This window comes from Staurois parvus, unplaced genomic scaffold (genome assembly GCF_062004578.1).
Source record: "Staurois parvus isolate SC_StPar_1 unplaced genomic scaffold, SC_StPar_1.0 ptg000748l, whole genome shotgun sequence".
Taxonomy (NCBI): domain Eukaryota; kingdom Metazoa; phylum Chordata; class Amphibia; order Anura; family Ranidae; genus Staurois; species Staurois parvus.
In genome coordinates, this window is record NW_028318544.1 from 741936 (window position 1) to 762016 (window position 20081).

At 42.2% G+C, this 20081-nt stretch overlaps 1 protein-coding gene across 3 annotated transcripts in view; it reads right to left on the reverse strand.

The window, feature by feature from the left end:
- Positions 1-17339, reverse strand: part of MYBL1 (MYB proto-oncogene like 1) — a 73769-nt gene extending 56430 nt beyond the window's left edge. For all 3 annotated transcript variants that reach the window (XM_089654266.1, XM_089654265.1, XM_089654264.1), the window contains exon 1: positions 17111-17339. In XM_089654266.1, coding sequence (XP_089510392.1) covers positions 17111-17130 — 20 coding nt within the window. In that variant the 5' untranslated portion in view covers positions 17131-17339. The remainder of the gene's footprint in view (positions 1-17110) is intronic.
- Between the last annotated feature and the right edge of the window lie 2742 nt (positions 17340-20081).

Consider the following 20081-nt stretch of genomic DNA (forward strand, 5'->3'; position numbering starts at 1 on the left):
GAAAAGCTGGAGATTTGAAATTCCTGCGGCTCTCTCCCCTCTCAGTGCAGGAATGACAGTATGGGCTAGGCAGCTTTTGCAGCCCTATATGCAGCCAGCAGGTAGAACTCAGCTCAAAGCTTCTAACTCCTGGAAATTATGCACAATTATATTTCAGTTTTCTTTAGCAGAGGGCTAAGGCCCATTCACACTGAGCAGTTTGGGATCACAGATGGATTCGCAGTGATTCGGCCAGCCATTCCAAACTGCACTGCAATTGTGGCAAAGCGCACAATGCAGGTTTGTGTGCCAGTCATTTTGCTGCATCACACAAAGCTTGTAAAAGGAGCAGGACCTTCTTTGTGCGATGCAGTTTGCCGCAGGTCTGGGGCTGCATTCAGCTACAGGACCTGGACGACTTGCCATAATTGATGGAACCATGAATTCTGCGTTCTACTAGAAAATCCTGAAGGAGAATGTCCAGACATCAGCTTGTGACCTCAAGCTCAGGCGCACTTGGGTTATGCAGCAGGGGGTAATTATTTTTTCACATAGGGCCAGGCAGGTTGGACAGCTTTTTTTCCCTTAATAAATGAAATCATTTAAAAACTGCATTTTGTATTTACTCAGGTTATCTTTGTGTAATATTAAAATTTGTTTGATGATCGAGAAAAAAATCAAAAATCAGAAAAGGGGGCAAATACTTTTTCACAGCACTGTAGGCACAAAACTAAAAAGGTTATTTGGAAAGCCCCATGCTCATCAAATAAAACCTGTTTTAAGAAATAACTTTTATAGGAATGGAATAATGGGATCCTTTGTCACAAACGCACAGGCATGCAATGTCTACATTTTGAGATATGTCAGCCAATCTACATTCTCACTCAGAGGCCGCCTGCATGGAAACAGTTAATGCCTCCCCTGTTATGTAATACAAGCAGCTCTGGCATATCAAGGGTTTGTCCAATAGAGTCACATTTTCCAGCCTACATTCCTTTGCCGTGAATCCAGAGACTGGGCGGCCAGGACTGCAGAGATGCCAGGAGGAGGATAGAGAATACTGAAGACAGTTCTCAGATTTTTATTCAATTGTACCAGTCAGTGCAATGGATATGCAGAAAGTCGCAGAGCTTCTCGGGTGTAAAGGCTAGAAGCAGAAACTTGCAATGACTACCAGCATGGTACCTATTAAAGGAATGTTCCGGGCAACCCTTGCTAATAAGCCATCCATGCAGTTACATGAAGACTTTCTGGTTAGTATGAGACCTCATCAGGGGCAGACTGACAACTCATGGGGCCCCCGGGCAATAGGAGATCATGGGGCACCTGTATCCTCGCCCACACCCAAGAAAGCCTATGAAAAAGCCAATGAAAGGTACCAGGGGCATCTCATGGGGCCCCCTACTGACCCCGGGCAGTGCCTGAGTGCTCAAATTGTCAGTCCGCCCCTGGACCTCATAATTCACCCGCTACAAGAGGATGGTGTGGTTGGTGGGACAGATGACCATCTTTATGTACTGAGACATAATGCTATCCTAGGCAATGGGTGACACCTTGTTCTGGCTGCATTCCTCCCTGCCTCCAGCTTGCCATGATAGTCCTGGCATACACATCTATCTAAACTAATATCTAAACTAATATCTAAACTAATATCTAAACTAATAGAGGCCCAGCCTGCTGCATAGGTAGATCACTGGCTCTGTGCTCCTCTAAAAAAAATCTGCAAAGCAAGCTATATGTTTCCTGAGCTGCTGGGAGTCTTGTGCATCCTCTCAGAGTCCTCTTTCCATTAGGCAGTATTAGGCCCCATGTACACGGGACACTTCTGAACGATGGAAACTGACTGCTGGAAAACGTAGGTTAAAAAGCCATCTGTTTAGCCGCGTTTGCATACCACGTTTATGCATGTTTGTGTTTGGAAGAGTTTTTTTTAACCACTAGCCTACAGGGCACATATACCCCCTTCCTGCCCAGGCCAATTTCCAGCTTTCAGCGCTGTTGCACTTTGAATGACAATTGCGCGGTCATGCAACACTGTACTCATATGACATTTTTATAATTTTTTTGTGACAGAGCTTTATTTTGGTGGTATTTAATAACCTCTGGGTTTTTCATTTTTTCTTAAACAAACCAAAAACCACTAAAAAAAGTTTTGAATAAATGTTTTTCTTAGTTTTTGTTATAAAATTTTGTAAATAAGTGATTTTACCCCTTCGATGATGTGCGCTAATGAGGCTGCACTGATGGACACTGATAGGTGGCACTGATGAGGAGGCACCGATAGGCAAAGACAGGCATCACTGATGGGCACTGAAATGCCGGACTCATATGGCACTGATAGGCGGCACTGAAAGGCATCTCAGGTGGGCACTGACATGTGGCATTGATGTGGCACTGGCAGGTGGCATGGATGAGCACAGAGCTGGCACTGACAGGTGGCGCTGCTGGGGCTACACAGATCATCAGGGCACGCTGATGATCTGTGTAGATGTCCCCTCCGAGGAATGCAGATTACCGTCTCTCCTCTCCTAACGAGCTGTCAGCGTGACAGCTCGTGGGGAGAGAAATGCCGATAACCGGCATTTTTGCCATTTACATGTGATCAGCTGTGATCGGACACAGCTGATCACATGACCGAGCCGGAGCCGCGCATGCACGGTGAGAATGGGAGGTCCGTCATAATACTATATGGCGGGCAGGAGGCAGTTAAGATAACCTCAGAAGACCTTCCAAAATGCCCAGAATGCACTGAAACAGTCAAAAATTAACTATTTCAGACATGTTGAGAGAAAGAGCAGAAGCAGAGAGCAGTATTTGTTGAGATTAGCTGTCTTTTTTGTGGTGTTTGGATGTGTTCCAGCTCATTTATGTGCAGAAATTATTGCAGCAGTGTCTAGCATATTTTTTTCCATGCAAAACCTCAAAGTATGGCGTACCAGGTCCATATGAGAACCGGTAAAACGCTTTGCATGCATTTTTCATGATGAAAAAAGGCTCTGGACAGCATCTGGAAATGGCAGAGTTAAAAAAAAAATTCAAACGCAAACGCCTACAAACGCAGTTAGCAGCATTTACAAGCGTTTTGTGCCTGAAATGCTGATAAAATCTACTGCTGAACGCAAGTTTTCTGCGGTCAAAAAATGACTGTAAACTCAACTGCCTGTAAAACAACTGTAAACAATGTGTACATGGACACATAGGAAAACATTAGGGTGAGTTCAGGGGCTAAATGTGAGTTTATCAGCTGCAGTGTACATGAGCCCTTAAACCCAAAAACGTAATATATTGCAGCTAACCAATCATTAGATGTGGTGACTGCATTAGTTTTTTTTTCTCTTTTTAAGCTGCGTTTTCGCCTGGTGATCTGGCTAGTAACACCTCCTGTATTAGAGTGTCTCCACTCTATTGCCGGCAGTGAGGACACCTGTAATCTCAGTGATTTTTTTTGTGTAAAACAGATTTATACTCCAAGGGTCACAAACCACTACACTTCAACATCTCCAACATACCTGTGTGAATTTCAGGCAACGGTGTGTAATAAACAAGTTGCTATCATGGAACATAGCCCTGTATAATAAATTCATTTAAAATAAAAACAAAAAATAAAAACAAATTACATAACCATTCATCCAGAGAAACCACTCATATTTATGCTGTGCAAACAGGGAAAAATTGAATGTTCTATTTCCTCTAGAGGTCGAATGTTATTCACTCACAAAATGCAGTGGTTTGGGAAAAAATAAATAAAATCTACTTACTACCATCTAGTGACCATAACGTGGTATTTTCCCAAACCACTCTATCAAAAATATTTAACCAGTAGAGGAAATAGTAGGAGCACACTTTTTTTTGCCCCTTTTGCACAGAACGACTGTATGAGCAGTTTCACTAGAACAGCTACACAAATTTTTTTTCTAATAAACCCCAATTTATAACTGAATAAAAAATTTAGAATTATAAATATGGCATGGAGTAAAAAGATATTACAGTAGGGCTTAAAGTCCAACTCCGGAAAACATAAAAAAGATCCCTTGCAGTAGGGCTATACCTGCACTGCAAGGGTCAATTGTTAATTTAGTCCAGGGAAGAGTTTTTACACTTTAACTTACCTGACCCTCCATACCCGCAGATGGTGCTCCCCCATGCTCTAGTGACTCTGGCATCACATCCAGTGCAGGGCTATGGGCCTTGCATTGGTCTAGAGAGCATAAGGACCCTAGACAGCTGGGGAGCAGAGGAAAAAAAAAAAGTGCGGAGGCTGGTTTAGCGGCATGGAGGAGCAGAGGATCAGGTAAATAGATCTTTTCTATGTCCCCTAGACCTAATGAGCAATTAAAGGAGCAACCCTACTGCAATGCATAATTTTTTAAGTTTCCCGGAGTTGGCCTTTAAAGGGAATATGAAATGGCTTTTTACACGTACAGGACCAAAATATATACATTTTTTCTCTTTTTCTTGGTTTAGTCTAGTATATATTGCATTCTCTTTTTAAGTCAGCAAAAGAACTAACAGGTTTCACATTTTAGTAGCTCTCGCCTTGCTTCATTGATGTAAAGCCTGTTTTAGAGAACATATCAGTTCAAGTTGATATTTAGGGCCTATTTTCTCTTGTGGGTCACAGGATTGCACTTACATTTGCTCTCCTGTGACTCAGAATCACCCACCAGTGGGATAGAGCACACAGTCAGCTGATGCCTCCAGGTTCCACAAGTATCCCGACAATATTGTCAGTATCAACCCAGCTGCCTGATTGACAGCTGGCTCCGGCTCTCAGCGTATGACAGAGCAGGAGCCAGACGCACCTGCCACCTCTCCAGCTCAGCACTGGGGGGCAGAGCAGAGACCTGGTGACTGACAGTCACCACTCTCCACTCCGAAAAGACTTAGAATGGAGCAATCAGTGGTCATGTGATCACTTCGTTCTTGGGTTTAAAACTGATACTGCAGCATGGAGGGGAGTATGCATGTTTTTTTTTTTTGCTTTTTTTTTAATGAACCTTATGCATCTCCTTTAACCACTTGCCCTCCAGAGGATTTACCCCCCTTCCTGACCAGGCCATTTTTTGCAATATAGCACTGCATTATTTAACTGACAATTGTGTAGTCATGCAACGCTGTACATAAATGAACTTTGTGTCCTTCTGGGGTGATGAAAGGGTTAACTGTTCTGTTTTACGAAGTGTACCGTGTGTTCTACTAGGGAGACATACTGCTGTGTATTTCTATGCTGTGCAGAGAAATACACAGCAGTATGTTACTACTGGCAGGAGAGAGACCCGTGTTATTTACACACAGGTCTCTCCCCAGTGATATGTGACTATTGCTGGGTGCCGGTGGGGAATCTCCGCCTGGGACCTGGTGATCGACAGCTGTAGCCGCCACTGGCGGTGCGGCTAGGGAGGCGCGCTCACACGCCCCATACCCGGAAATACGAAATCACGTATATATACACACGTGATTTTGCACAGCCCTGCAGCAGTAGTTCTGCTATAGGGCAGTCAGAAAGTGGTTAATAAACACGCATTAACACACGTTGCATTAAAGATGCCCATTAATTAGAATGCAGTGAAAAGCAGCACACCACAGTGCACAATGTGTGTTCCTGTACTTAGTGGAAATGAATGATACATACACTGCTCCTGCATACTGTACAGAAACAGCCCACCTTTTATTAAAGTTAGCATATGAAACCTGGCATTTTTTGCTGGCTGATAGCTAAAAAGAGTGGGAAATTTGAGTGGAGAGTGAAAAAGTTTTACTTTTGACTGCTGGTACTTGTAGTTGTTTTTTCTTCTTTGGGTCTTCCTAAAAGCTTTTACTTTTTTAAATCACTTTTTAAATACCATTTTTTGTTCTTCCTTTCCTGGCCTTCCTTCATTCTGTTAATTAAGGAGAGGGGTTAATTGGTCACGGGATACAGGTACTATATAACTTGCTGTAGAGCTCACTCTGAGCTTGCCTGTATTTTGCTTGCTGGACCTTTGACTAACCCCTGGTTCACATCTATGCGGGAGGTCCGCTGCGGATCCGCACAAAAAGCTGTGCACCACCCGTACAGAGGAATGCGGACATGTGGGCAGGTTCCATTAATTCTAATGGCACGCCGCCCGCATTGGAAATCGCAACCATACTGGGAACCGAGGTTCCTGTGTGGGCTGCGTTTTCCCAAGAAGTGCAGGGGATTTCTTCCCTGAGTGTCCCGGGGCACGGAAGTCCATTCAAATGAATGGGCTCTCATGCCCGCGCAAAACGCAGCCCGCAGAAACGCGGAGATGTGAACCTAGCCTAAGTGGACATTTGATAAGTGGAGTTAAAAAAAACCAGAGTGGAAAACAGGAGATTGTAACAGGAGTCTACTAACCTGTAAGTGACAACTGATATTTCCTATTAATATTGTAACTGGGATATTGTGTGCTAGCAGGGTGGAAGGTTTTGTGCAGTGCACAGTGTACAGCATGAATGCAACAATGGAGCAACAGCTCCAGGATGGATACCACTGCGACAGATGTGAGCACGTTGACCTTCTGGAAACACGCGTTAGAGATCTGGAAGAGCAAGTTGCAACACTGGGCAGAAACGGCAACCTTGAAAAGGGGTCTTCTGCTCTCTGAGCAGGTAGCTAATGAGATTAATCAGGATTATAAGGTAGGAAGATGGGTTACTGTAACGAGAGGGAATGGTAGGGGTTCACAGAAAAAGGGAGGCTGGCCATGGGTTTGAGCACCCAAACAGATTTGCCAAGTTGGGTGAAGATGTGGGGGTGGCAAGCTCAAGGGTGGCAGCCCTGGATGTCACTGCTATCCCTAACAGCTGGGAGGGCAGACCATCTAGTAAGGGAGGTGAAGGTAGTGCAGGAAAGCCTAGACAGCTGGTGGTAGTAGGGGATTCTATAATCAGAAGGAGCAATAGAATAATTTGTGGCCAGGATCACCTCAATCGAATGGTTTGATGTCTCCCTGGTGCCAGGGTCTGGCATGTGGTGGACCGGGTTGATAAGTTACTGGGAGGGGCTGGGCATGACCCAGCTTTCTTGGTCCATGTTGGAACCAATGACAGAAAACATGGAAGATGGAGGCATAGAATCATTTGAAAAGAACTAGGCTGCAAGTTGAAGGGAAGGACCTCCAAGGTGATATTCTCTGAAATATTACCTGTGTCATGCACAACTCAGGAAAGAGGGGGAGATTAGAGAACTCAATGCATGGCTGAAGACCTGGTGTAAGAGGGAAGGATTTGGGTTTCTAGAGAACTGGGCTGATTTCATTGGGGTGCAACCTATATGCTAGAGATGGTTTGCACCTAAGTGGAAGGGGGTCTACTGTGCTGAGGGATAGGTTTATGGGGAGGCTGGTGGAGTATTTAAACTAGGATCGAGGGGGGAAGGTGAATTAGATTATAATGGGCATACAGATCAGACAGGGGTCAGTCCTTATTGGTGGGTGGAATGGTTTATATAGTGTAGCATTATAGACACAATAAATAGATCCAAATGTAAATAAATTAATTCAAAAAAATTATTATATATAAAGCAATATGATCCTGACAGGATCTAATGGTGAAATATAATACAGTGATAATGTGAAAAAAGGAATAAATCCTATAAAATTGGTAAAAAATTCCACAATCCCCCCTATCCACAATTGAGGGATCAAACACTCACAAATACAATAGTGCAAATACATAAAAGTGAATCCCCTACTATGGGGATATAAACCTGTACAAAAAGTGCCACAAACCACACTTAACCACATCCAAATGTCCACATATAAAAAAAGTGTAAATAGTTGTTCATAAACGCACAAAATATATATACACAAAATGTCCAAAATTGCTGAAAACAAACACGTGCTCCAACAACGAATTTGTGTAAGTGATGAAGTGTATCCGTGGTCACAGCAATAGTGTAAAGCCTCAAGTGGCCAAAATGCCCCCTCACCTCCTTACAATGACCACAAGGGTCAGCTCGCTTTTAGGATCACTCCCTGATCCTTACAGGTATTGGTTCATCACAGGACTCATTGTATCCCATCAATGGTGGCACTTACTCCTCTCCTTTAAGACCTCCTCCAGACACAGGTAACAGCAATACCGCTCACTCTCCCATAAAAGGATCATATCAATAAAGCAAAAAGATCCTCCATAGTGTAATCATGTTTAATATGTATAAAATATTCACAAAAATAATGATTGCTCACTCATGGTTGCTCCATATAATGACAGCTTTTCACCTCATGCTATGGGTGTACTGCACTGGTAGTAAAACGTATACCAAAATGGCGCTCACGCCGGAAATGACGTCACCGCGTACCGGAAGTTCCTCTCCGTGTAACGCCACACTAGTAACGTGACTTCATCAGGGTATCACCAGCTCCTTGCACAGACCAAAAGGGCTGCAAAGGCTGGGATAATGATAATAATGGGAGATTTTAACTACCTGGAAATTGACTGGAGTAATGGTACTGCAGGAACAGTTAAAGGGCAACATTTATTAAACCTACTACAGGACAACATTTTATGGTACAGTTCATAGAAGCCCCAACTAGGAATGATGCTCTGCTGGACCTGGTAATCTCAAACCATGCAGAGCTTATTACAAATGTCCATATAACAATGTGGTGCCAATATTTAAAAAGGGGGCAAAATCTTTACCAAGTAATTATAGACCTGTTACATTAACTTCTATAGTTGGGAAGATACTGGAGAGTTTAATAAAAGACCACATAGATGAGTTCTTGCTGGAACTCATCTATGTGGTCTTTGTCCCCAATGTGATGAACAAACAAAAAGTAAAAAAATGAAAGTTACACCTAAACACATACCATCCCCCACCCCAAAAAATATTGAGGCCCCCCCAACCCCACATACAAGAGTGAAAACACACACTAGGGCACCTATGCATGAAACAGTCAATTGCAATACATACACGTCACACTTCAGAATGAGAGCAATAATTCTAGCACCAGACCTCCTCCGTAACACTTAGGCTGGCCATACATTATACAATTTTCTGGAGATTTTTGGTTTAGGATTTACCAAAAACCATATAATAGGAGGTCAAACCTAACACTTTCAATTGTATCCAATTAGGTAGGCTCTTGCACTACATAGTTGAAGGGCAATCTAAAGGAAATTGGGCAGAAAATTGTATAGTGTATGGCCAGCCTAACACTAAACTAGTGACCTATAAGGAGCTTTAAAAAAGTGTCAACCTATAGAAAATATAGAGTACTGAAATTCATCGCCATTTCATGAGCACGCACAAATTTAAGGTTTGACAAGTTGGATATCTATTTACTCGCTGCAACCTCATCTTTCATATTTTACAAAAAAATAGGGTCATTTATTGCTTTTTTGTACCCTAAAATTAACTTGTAATTTTTTACTAAAATTTTGTGGTAAAATCATGTGACAAAAAATTGGAATTACCACTATTTTATTCTCTAGGGTCTCTGCTTTCAGAAATTACATAATGTTTGGGGGTTTTATGTCATCTTCAGGCCTAAAATTATTATTTTTTTTTTTTTTTTTAAATGTGTGCAAAAACAGCTCTGGCAGCGAAAGGGATAAAGTATAAGCCCTGACCCACCCTTTCCTGACAAGCAGCCAATCGTTCACACTGCAAGGTCTCCCCCCTCCCTGCTAGTCCCCGGGTGCGGTGCGGGAGACAGGAAGGGAGGTAAGGAGGAGAAAAACAGCGCAATGGTAAAAATATTACATGTTTAAGTCGCCATAAAGCCTCTTGTTTTTAATAGCCCCACCGACATTACTCAGATTTCAATACGGTTGTGGTTACAAAAAAAAAAAAATTTATCTGGACAAGTAGATTGGGACACCAATTTAGTCCCTGGATAAGTAGTTTTTTCAAACATTTCCACACCCCTGATACTCTGAATGGTCTAGGGTTGTTAGTGGTGTACCCCAGGGCTCAGTGTGGGGACCCTTAGTGTTAAATATATTTATAAACAATATAGGGTCTGGGATTAGAAATATAATTTCAGTCTTTGCAGATGACACCAAGCTGTGCAGTGGAATAACGTCCTTAAGGAAGGTCTTCAATTTACAAGTTGATCTCAATGCACTGTGTAATTGGGCAACTATGTGGCAAATGAGGTTTAATGTTGATAAATGTAAGGTTATGCACGTGGGGGCTAAGAATATGCATGCATCATACATACTAGGGGGGTACAACTGGGGGAATCTGGTAGATCATAAGCTTAATAATGGCATGCAATGCCAAGCTGCGGTTTCTAAAGCCACCAAAATCCTCACTTGTATTAACCTCCCTTGTGGTCTAATTATGTCAATATTTTTGAATGTCAAAGCCGTAAATTATTTTGCATGGAAATTTGTTTTATATTGTAGGCCTGTAATTCTTAGGAATAACTCACTGAAATCTGTCCAAGTATGAAAGTTTGAAACACAAAATCATAAATTATAATACTGTATATGAATTATAAAAATAATAAAAACTTAAATTCAATAATGTAAATAATGTAAGCTAAAAACACTGAAATTTTAAATAGAGCACCAAGTTTGCACATCACTGAGCTCAGTCGCAGAATCGTCGCTGTCATCACTTTGGGTCTGATGATGAATTTCCCCCCAAATCATTATCACTCAATTCTGCAAGTGGTTCTAATTCACCATCGCTGTTCTCTAGCTGGTCTAAAACCACTTTTGACCTAAAAGGAACACTTTTTGGATGTCATGGATGTTCTCAAGTTTCCAGGCAGAAAGAACAGAAAGTGCAAGCAGGGCACTGGACACAGCATTAGGGACAAAACTGAGGTGAAATGGTTTGATACAGATTTACAATGTATTGTGTGTATGTCAGGTTTTTTTTTTAACCTCCCGCCGGTTCCGCCACCTCACGTCGTGATACTCACAGGGAAGGGAACCCAGAAGACGGATGCCGGCATCAGCTGGAGGACACAGCGGGAGGACATCAGGAGATCGCAGGACAAGGTAAATTACAATACAGTGTAATCCTGAGCGTGACTTGGGGTTACCACTTTTGGTACTGAAAATTGACCCCGAGCCACACTTGGGATTATCGCTAGGGAGGTTAAAAGAGGTATAGACGCCAGAGAGAGAGATCATTTCCCCACTGTACAAATCATTAGTAAGACCTCATCTGGAATATAAAAGTTCAGTTTTGGGCACCAATTCTCAAAAAGAACATTGGGGAACTGGAGAAAGCACAGAGAAGGGCAACTAAACTGATACGAGGCATGGAGGAGCTCAGCTATGAGGAAAGATTAGAGGAACTGAATTTATTCTCTCTTGAGAAGAGGAGATTTAGGGGGGATATGATCAACATGTATAAATACATCAGTGGTTCATATAGTGAACTCGGTGTAGAGTTATTCACCCTGAGGTCATCACAGAGGACAAGGGAGCACGCTTTACATCTGAAGGAAAAGAAATTTAATATCCAAAACACGGAAAGGTTTCTTCACAGTGAGAGCTGTGAAAATGTGGAATAGACTCCCTCAAGAGTTGGTTCTGGCCAGCTCAGTGGATTGATTTAAAAAAACCTGGATTGTTTCTTGGATACACAGAATATAACTGGATACTAACATTTATAGGTAAAGTTGATCCAGGGAATATCAGATTGCCTCTCGAGGGACCAGGAAGGAATTTTTTTCCCTGCATGAGCAAATTGGATCGTGCTTTGCTGGGGGGTTTTTTGCCTTCCTCTGGATCAACTGTGTGTATAGGATTATAACTTTATTTCTTTAATGGTTGAACTGGATGGACTTGTCTATGTAACCTCTGTGTAGACAGGTGAATTATAGACGGCTAAGGCAGACCAGCTGCAGCTACTCAGGCCAATCCACATATCACGGTAGTCAAACAAGCAATAACATTCCAGGGTGTATGACATACACACCATATACACACACACCTTATTCAGTAGCTGTGTTACATTACACCATCCTTTCTGTGGAATGGCACACAGCACATGCATTGATGCCTGCAAAGGAACTTCCCTAAGGCTGGGTGGTAAGTGTGGATTCATAGTTCAAACACCAAATTACACACTATTGAAGAATAATTTTGATCACTATAAAAGAGAATCAGAAAAATGATCAAGTAAAAATGAGTTCACACACTCGCTTCATCAATTATAGTAGGAAGAACTAAAATTTGTAAAAACATAAAATAAAAGGGGATCTCTTGGTATAAACCTTCCATGTAGCGCCTTCAGATTTCTTAAATAAAAAAATGCTGGGTTTTTTTGTTTGTTTGTTTTTTACATTCCTTACATGTGATTGGGTATTCTTTGCAAAGTGAAGCTTCATCTCATTTACTAAGCTCTGGAGCAACTGCACTTGCAAAGTGCAGTCTTTTAGACTTTAGTAAATCAACCCCACTATTTCTCTTCTGCATGTAAGTTTTTACTGGTCTGCCCGCACTGTACAATAAACTGTACACATGAAGCGCAGTATACAGATTCAGCATTGTTGAGATGAATAAACGCCTGCACTGTGTGGGAGTGGCCTCATCTCAGCCCAACCAATGAAAATGGTACCAGCCAAACATATCAGTGGCTGGCGGAGAGCTTCTAGACACCACAGTGCTGGAGTGAAGGTAAATATAGCTCTGCTTTAATACAATTGGTACTTTTTTTAATTAAAGTGCTTCTAAAAGGCAAAAGGGGTTTTATTGGTGTTACTAAACTCACAACAGTAAAATCAGTCAGTATATGCAGTAAAGCATGCTTGTTGTACTCACTGTGGAACCTAAGGGGTTAATCCTCTGCATTATATAAAAAGGCTGTTTGACCCTGTCTTCTCTGATCCTCCCCTTCTTCCACAGTCCCCAATCTATCTGCTTACAGAACAGAGCCCTGGGAGACACTCTGCACATGCTCAGCTTGGTATGCACTGCTAGAGGGTTTTTTTTGGGGAGGGGGGTGCATATGATCAGCACAGGGCCAATCAGAGCTGTCCAGGCAGGGTACAGGGGTCATGCAGCCTCATAGGACAGTCAGAGCAGAATGAAATCTCTTAATCTAAAAGATTAATCAGTGCTCTGCTGAACACAGATAGAAGTCACAAGACTACTCTAGCTGCTGATGAGAAAAGGTATTTAGCAGTTTATAATTGCTAAAATAATTGCACTTCCATGTTCTGTTGACTGGTAGAACAGACATAGGGAATGCAGGGTCCTGGGTTTAGTAACACTTCAATGCATTCTCTACATTAACATATAAAAATCTTTCAAATAGCAGCTCCCCTCAGCCCCCGCCCCCTCTTAAACACTAACCGGAATCTTCTATTGATCCAGCAATGTCCTCTCTGCAACATCTATTCTCCCCTTTTCCTATATGCACAGGAGGCTCTGACTTCAGCAGGATCCATTGGCTCCTGCTGCTGTCAATCAAATCCTGTTAGCCGAGAGGGGGACAGGGCTCAGTCATGCTGTGTGCATCTAGAGATGCCACAACTTAGCTCAGGAACAAACCAGCAAGAGTGACCCCATAGCAAGCGGCTTGCTATGGGGACACTCAGAAATGGAGGAGCAGAGAGCACCAGGAGACCCCAGAATAGGAGCTAGAGGGCTGCTGCAGGTAAGTAGAACATCTATTTTATCTTAGAAAGAAGCAAATAAAAATTAACCTATTGGTTGTAAGTAATTGGACCAATTCATAATTCACACAGATCAACTGATTTTTCATTAAGGGTCAGTTAGATGTTCATATCACTTTTCTCCTGAGTGATGCATACTGAAGAACAAAATGGGGGTTATTTACTAAAACTGGAGAGTGCAAAATCTGGTACAATTCTGCATAGAAACCAATCGGCTGCCAGGTTTTATAGTCAAAGCTTAATTGAATAAGCTGAAGTTAGGAGCTGATTGGCTACCATGCACATCTACACCAGATTCCGAGTGCACCAGTTTTACTAACGCTCCCCTCCATGTGTCAGTGTTCTGTCATCAGTAATATAAACTGCAAGACTTTGTTCAACCTCCATGTACAGAACCGGACCTGGTCAGCAGACACCTTCACACAATGTCCTTGTCTGATGAATAATAGAACATTCCCAACTAGTCCTTCCAACTGTTCAGTTCATTCTTGGAGTCAACTATACACAAGATTTTGAGCATTTTTTTCTGACCAATAAATATTAATGATCACTGCCAGTAAACAAAACACAAGTTAAAAAGGACATCTAAAAGGAGGGTAAATCTCCTTAACAGGGACAGAGACAGCAATAAAAACTGGAAGAAATTTGAATCCATCTCAACTATCCAAAACTAACAAAAAATAAAATAAATATATTATATTTTTTTTCTTGGTTATACTTTAAATGGACTTAATTCACAAAGCTTTACCACATGGGTATGCACTTATGTCACTATAGTTAATATATAATCTCATTGGACTCAAAAGAACAGCCATGTTGGTGAAAAGAAGTATCCTTATTCTGATGTTTTAGTTTTGTGAATGGAATTATATGCATGTGCACCACTCCCATCTGAAAACATTTTGGCATCTTACATTACAATGCAAAGTTGGTAACCAGCCTCCTATCTGCACCCCCTCTAAACATCTAGTATAATATTTGTAGTGCAGCCAATCTATTCTCTGCAGCAGAAAAGCCTTGTACAAAACCTATAACCAGCTCCCTTGCTGCAGCTGAGCAGTAAAGCATCAAGTTTAACTACCTGCCTGTTTTTAAACAAAATGTGTTACCCATGGCTGAACAATCTGGGAATATGAATCTGCTTAACAGATGGCCCCCAACAAGTGATATACACCTTCACAAATTATTTATTTCAGGTACTTATATAGAGCCGTCAATTTATGCAGCGCTTTACATATATATTGTACATTCACATCAGTCCCTAACCCTCAAGGGGCGTACAATCTAAGGTCCCTAACTCACATTCATATACTAGGGACAATTTAGACAGGATCCAATTCACCTACCAGCATGTCTTTGGAGTGTGGGAGGAAACTGGAGTACCCAGAGGAAACCTATGCAGGCACAAGGAGAACATGCAAACTCCAGGCAGGTGGTGCCGTGGTTGGGACTCGAACCAACAACCCTAGTACTGCCAGGCAGAAGTGCTAACCATTTAGCCACTGTGCTGTCCCAAATGAATGCAAAGGTGGGAAATGAACTTATAACTCAAAAAATCTCCAGCAAACAATGAATTAGAACTGACAACAGAAGTATGATATACAGAATTCGGAGTATGGGGGACATTCTAGACAAGGAGAGAACTGTGAATAATATTTGAAATATCATTTAGGAAATTAACTATATTCCTTTCTTATCTCTAGTACTTTTTTTACATTGTAGGAGTGCAGAATATACAGTAAAGAATAAAAAATGTGAAATTTATACAAACACATACACACACATATATACACACACACACACACACTGGAGTCTGCAGCAATCAGGATGTCTTATTAATAGTGGTGTCTTGCTGGCTGCACAAGAGCAATGGCATCAGATTTAATTGTGTTTACAGAGATGAGCTCAGCTATGACATTTGTACACAAGAGCTGTATGTTTCACATTGTCGGATCTAATTCAAGTGTATCAATTGTAGTTAAGAAACAACACTAATTTCCCACATATATTTAACCACAGACCGCACTAAAGTGAACTGAATCAGACTGCCAATCAGTAGCTGAGATCTACTGTACAGGATACAAATGGAAACATAGAAGACACATTACAGATGACACCTAAATACTGTACAATACACTAATGTATTCAAGTACAGTGTAAATCTTTTGGTGGATTTCTGATCTGATTAGCTACACTTAGAAAAAAAAAAGCTACAAATCAAAAACTTGTTATATCAAAAATAATACAAAGTGATCTCATCAACAGAAACCATGACAAATAAAATGTTTACAAAATAATTAGTATCAACTATACTCAGATTACCCACCACAAATACAAAAATACTGGAAACAGCTCAACATTATCCAGCCTGCAAACACCTTGTGACTGCTATATAGATGAAATGGAAATATACATTGTCACCTTTGTACACTAACAAATACAAAAAAAAATATAATATATATATATATATATATATATATATATATATATATATATTTATTTTTTATACAATATATTTATATACACATAGCATAATATTCATATATAATACATATGTGAGGTTAACTAAACCTAAGGAGCGCTCAGCGCTGAGCGAACTATTGGCGCTTTATAAATACTGTATAATAATAATAATAATAATAATAATAATAATAATAAAAAAGGAGTGCAAAATCTAGTGCAGCTCTGCAAAGAAACCAATCAGCTTCCAGGTTTTGTCAAAGCTTAATTGAACAAGCTGAAGATGGCAGCCGATTGGCTACCATGCACAGCTGCACTAGCTTCTGCACTCTTCAATTTTAGTAAAGCAAACCTATACTGTATATAGATAAATATACACAATTAAAAACACACACACACACATATATATATATATATACACACACACACACACTTTATGTATATATTTGACATCGTATAAATTGCCTTTTTTGCCACTCACTCCATTAATACATTAATATGATGTAGACAGAGTATGCAGGTTGCTCTGATTGTATGTTCTAGAAGAAGGCAGCAGATGTGTCCACACACGACCCTACACCAGTACAGAGATGTTTTGGGATTCAGGAGCTGAACCTAAACATGTGATGACCACCAGTTTTAGTATTACAGACCTCATCAGGTCCTCCTCTAGGGCATGCTGGAACTTGTAGTGACACCAGCCCCTGTTCCACGATGAAGACATCTCTGGGGACGCTGATCCCTGAACTGTCCCCATCCTGCCCCGGTCTTGTACCTACAATCCCCTCCGCCCATATTTGGGATGATTACGAAGATAAGTCCGTGTTCCGTATCACGGATGGTGATCATATCGCAATGAACAGACACGGACCGGTTGGGGAGGGGGCGGTGCTGGTAGACGGTGTCAGTTGGCAGTTATGATTGATCAGCTGTGGCTGCGCAGTGCTGGGAGTTGTAGTTCTCCAGGATCAGCGGCTGGGAAGTCCCGCACGCATTCCTTAGCTATGACATGGGCGGCCATCACCCGGTACCCCTCCCCCCCGATCACACACATACACCTGGGAGCGGAGTCTCACCTGCGGGCTCTGGCCGCCATCCTGAGCTCTGTCCGGGAACACGCAGCTCTCTACAATCCGGAGAGTGGTTCGGCAGGTGGCCAGCACAACTCCAGCATCCCCCGGGGCTCTCTCCCCGGCCACTGCCCTGCGTCCTCCCAGCTATAGCGAACCAACAGCGGACACACACAGCCAACGGCTCCGGATCGCTCCCTCTCCGCCCGGACTCCTCTCTACTGGATACGGGGACACACGAGCACGGCTGACACCTGGGCGGGGTCAGGCGAGTAAAACCGGCCAATGAAACACAGCGGAGAAAGGGGGCGGTACCATCGATTAGACAGAGGGAGGGGAGACTATTAAAAGTGGGCGGGGTAATGACTCTTGAATTCATTTCTTTTCCCGCGTTGCCTTTATGTGACCTGCCAGGAACGGGGATGGCATTGAACGTGAGCGGCTGGGCTGTGCCCATGAGGACAGGGGGACCTTCCCGCCGCGGCCATTGTCCTGTACGGTTATACTGCGTATGTTGTGTGGCGTGTACCATTTGAATCCTACGGGGGAGAGCGGGATCACACCGGTACACTGATTATCCTGCGAGCCGCTGGATCACGTGAGCCCAAGACTGGCTGTCATATGGAAGGGGCGTGTTGGGGGCGGAGCTGTCCGCCTAGCTGTCAGTGATCGGGATGCTCATTTGCCTGGCTTGATGTAGTGACAGGTCTGTGCTGATGAGGGCGGAGGCCGGTGTACGGTCCGTGAATGGTCCATTCTTCTCATCTGTAGTACACCTGCGGAGCTCAGCATCTACCTCATCCTAGCTGAAAGTGCAACACCATGAATTCATTTTTTGGAATTGTTAGGGAGGAACTACACCCCTAAAGAGCCACCTTCCAGACAGGTCTCTTTTGTAGTAAAAAGATGCCTGCTTTAGTTTTCAAAGTTTAGGCTTTCTTTAAAGTGATATTGCAGGCTTTGCTTGGGGGGCTAAATTATAAAACAATTGCAGAGCGGTCCCTTATCTCCTCTTTGGCAGTCCCCAGTTGGCACTGTCCACTCCTCCTCCCTCTGGGTGCCCCGTCTACAAGTGCTGTGCTAAGAGACGCCCATGTGGGCTAGTGCCTGAGCCAAGCTGTGTGAGTCCATAGACACACACAGCACTGGTAAGTCCACTCCCTCCTCACAGAAGTTTGACTGATGTAAGCTCCTGCTGCTCTGTCTCGTGAGACAAGAACAAGAGGAGAGCATTGCTGCATCTGGGATAGTGCTGGATCAGTGAGAAGAGTCCGTTAATTGTGTAGGGATGGGGGGAAGAGGAATGTTTTGGGCTTTTTACCTTAATGAAGAGAATACATTAAAGCATCACTAAACCCATGTCATTTAAAACTGTCTGTACATGCTGTTCATACTCAGTCACTATGGGATTTAATGTCTGTATTCAGCAAAAAAACCTGGTTGATCCTGGTTGATCCTGCTGTTCTCTATCTCCCTCTTCTGTCCATGTCCCCACTACAGTTGGGGATTTTGCAAAGCAGTGTTGGCAGCTACTGCACATGCTCAGTTTGCAGTCAGTTTCTATGCTGAGCATTTCCTCCCTATCACATGTGAGCAGCCCATGTGACACTAGAATCACACGTGGGAAATGACAGCCCACTTCTCCCTATGCCCAATACTACCTTATCAGAGGAATTGAAAAGGATACAGATTCTGATATGGAAGATTTCCTTATTCCTGGATTTTCTACATGGACTTTCCATTGATGAATACAGAAGTAGTCTTTGCGTATCATATCTGGCTCATTAGTCATTCATGCAGCTAAGTGGAGAACGCAGAACGTTTTTTGTCTTTATACATTTTTTATTGTATTTTTATGATTGAAAACTGTTCACCATGCTATAATGTCAACCTTTCCATGATCTATGTGATCTAAATAAATCCTAATTGCATTCACTAATTTAGTGATTATTACTCCACATTGGATTTGTAATATACCACTTTATGGCAGGTCTGCTCTTGTCAGCTGCTAATTTCTTTTCATATGTTATTTGGTTTAAAATCCACACCTTAACATTGGGTGAGTTGGGGAATATCTATGATATGGTGATTACACCTATTTCTAATGGCATTTTTTTTCTTTATTAACATTCCTCCCTATGCCCACTAACCAGCCAAACACAATGGGGGCGGGATATTATATATAAATTAACGGTGGCTTTACCTCCCTCTTATCCTAGGAAACAGGCTGGAGGGGTGTGACACGGCATGTGACTGACAGAAATCTGCCCACACCATGTTATTGACATCAAATAATAAAGATTTGATTTTAAATATATATTTGTATGCCAATTTAACCGCTTCCCGCCTGCAATGTACTGCGGCTGGGTGGCAGCTACAGGAAAGTAGACACTCCAAAGTATTAGCTAAGAGGCATGGTGAGTGTTTTGCAGATCTCATTTGTTGCCACGTTTTTGGAAAATGAAGAAAGAGAAAACAAAAAAAATTATTTTCTTTTTCAAAACCCTGTGATAAAAATTATATTTGTAAAATACTCACTATGCCTCTTATCAAATTCCTTGGAGTGTCTACTTTCCATAAAGGGGTCATTTGGGGGGGGGGGTGTTTGTACTATCCTGGCGTTTTAGGGCCTCTGAAACTATGATAGGTATTGGGGAAGTCTTATGAGGAAATGTGCTCTTTGAAAGCCTGCAGGTGGTCATTGGATTTTGGGGGCCTGTATGTAGCTAGGCTGCCAAAAAGTCTCTCACATGTGGTATCCCCATACTCAGGAGAAGTAGGAGAATGTTTTTTGGGGTGTTATTCCACATATACCCATGGCATGTGTGAGCAATGTATCATTAAAGTGACAACTTTGTGCAAAACAAAAAATAAAAGTTGTCATATTAAAAAAAATTGTGACAAAAAATAAAATGTTCCATGGACTCAACATGCCTATCTTCAAAATCCCCGAGGTGTCTACTTTGCAAAAAGGGGT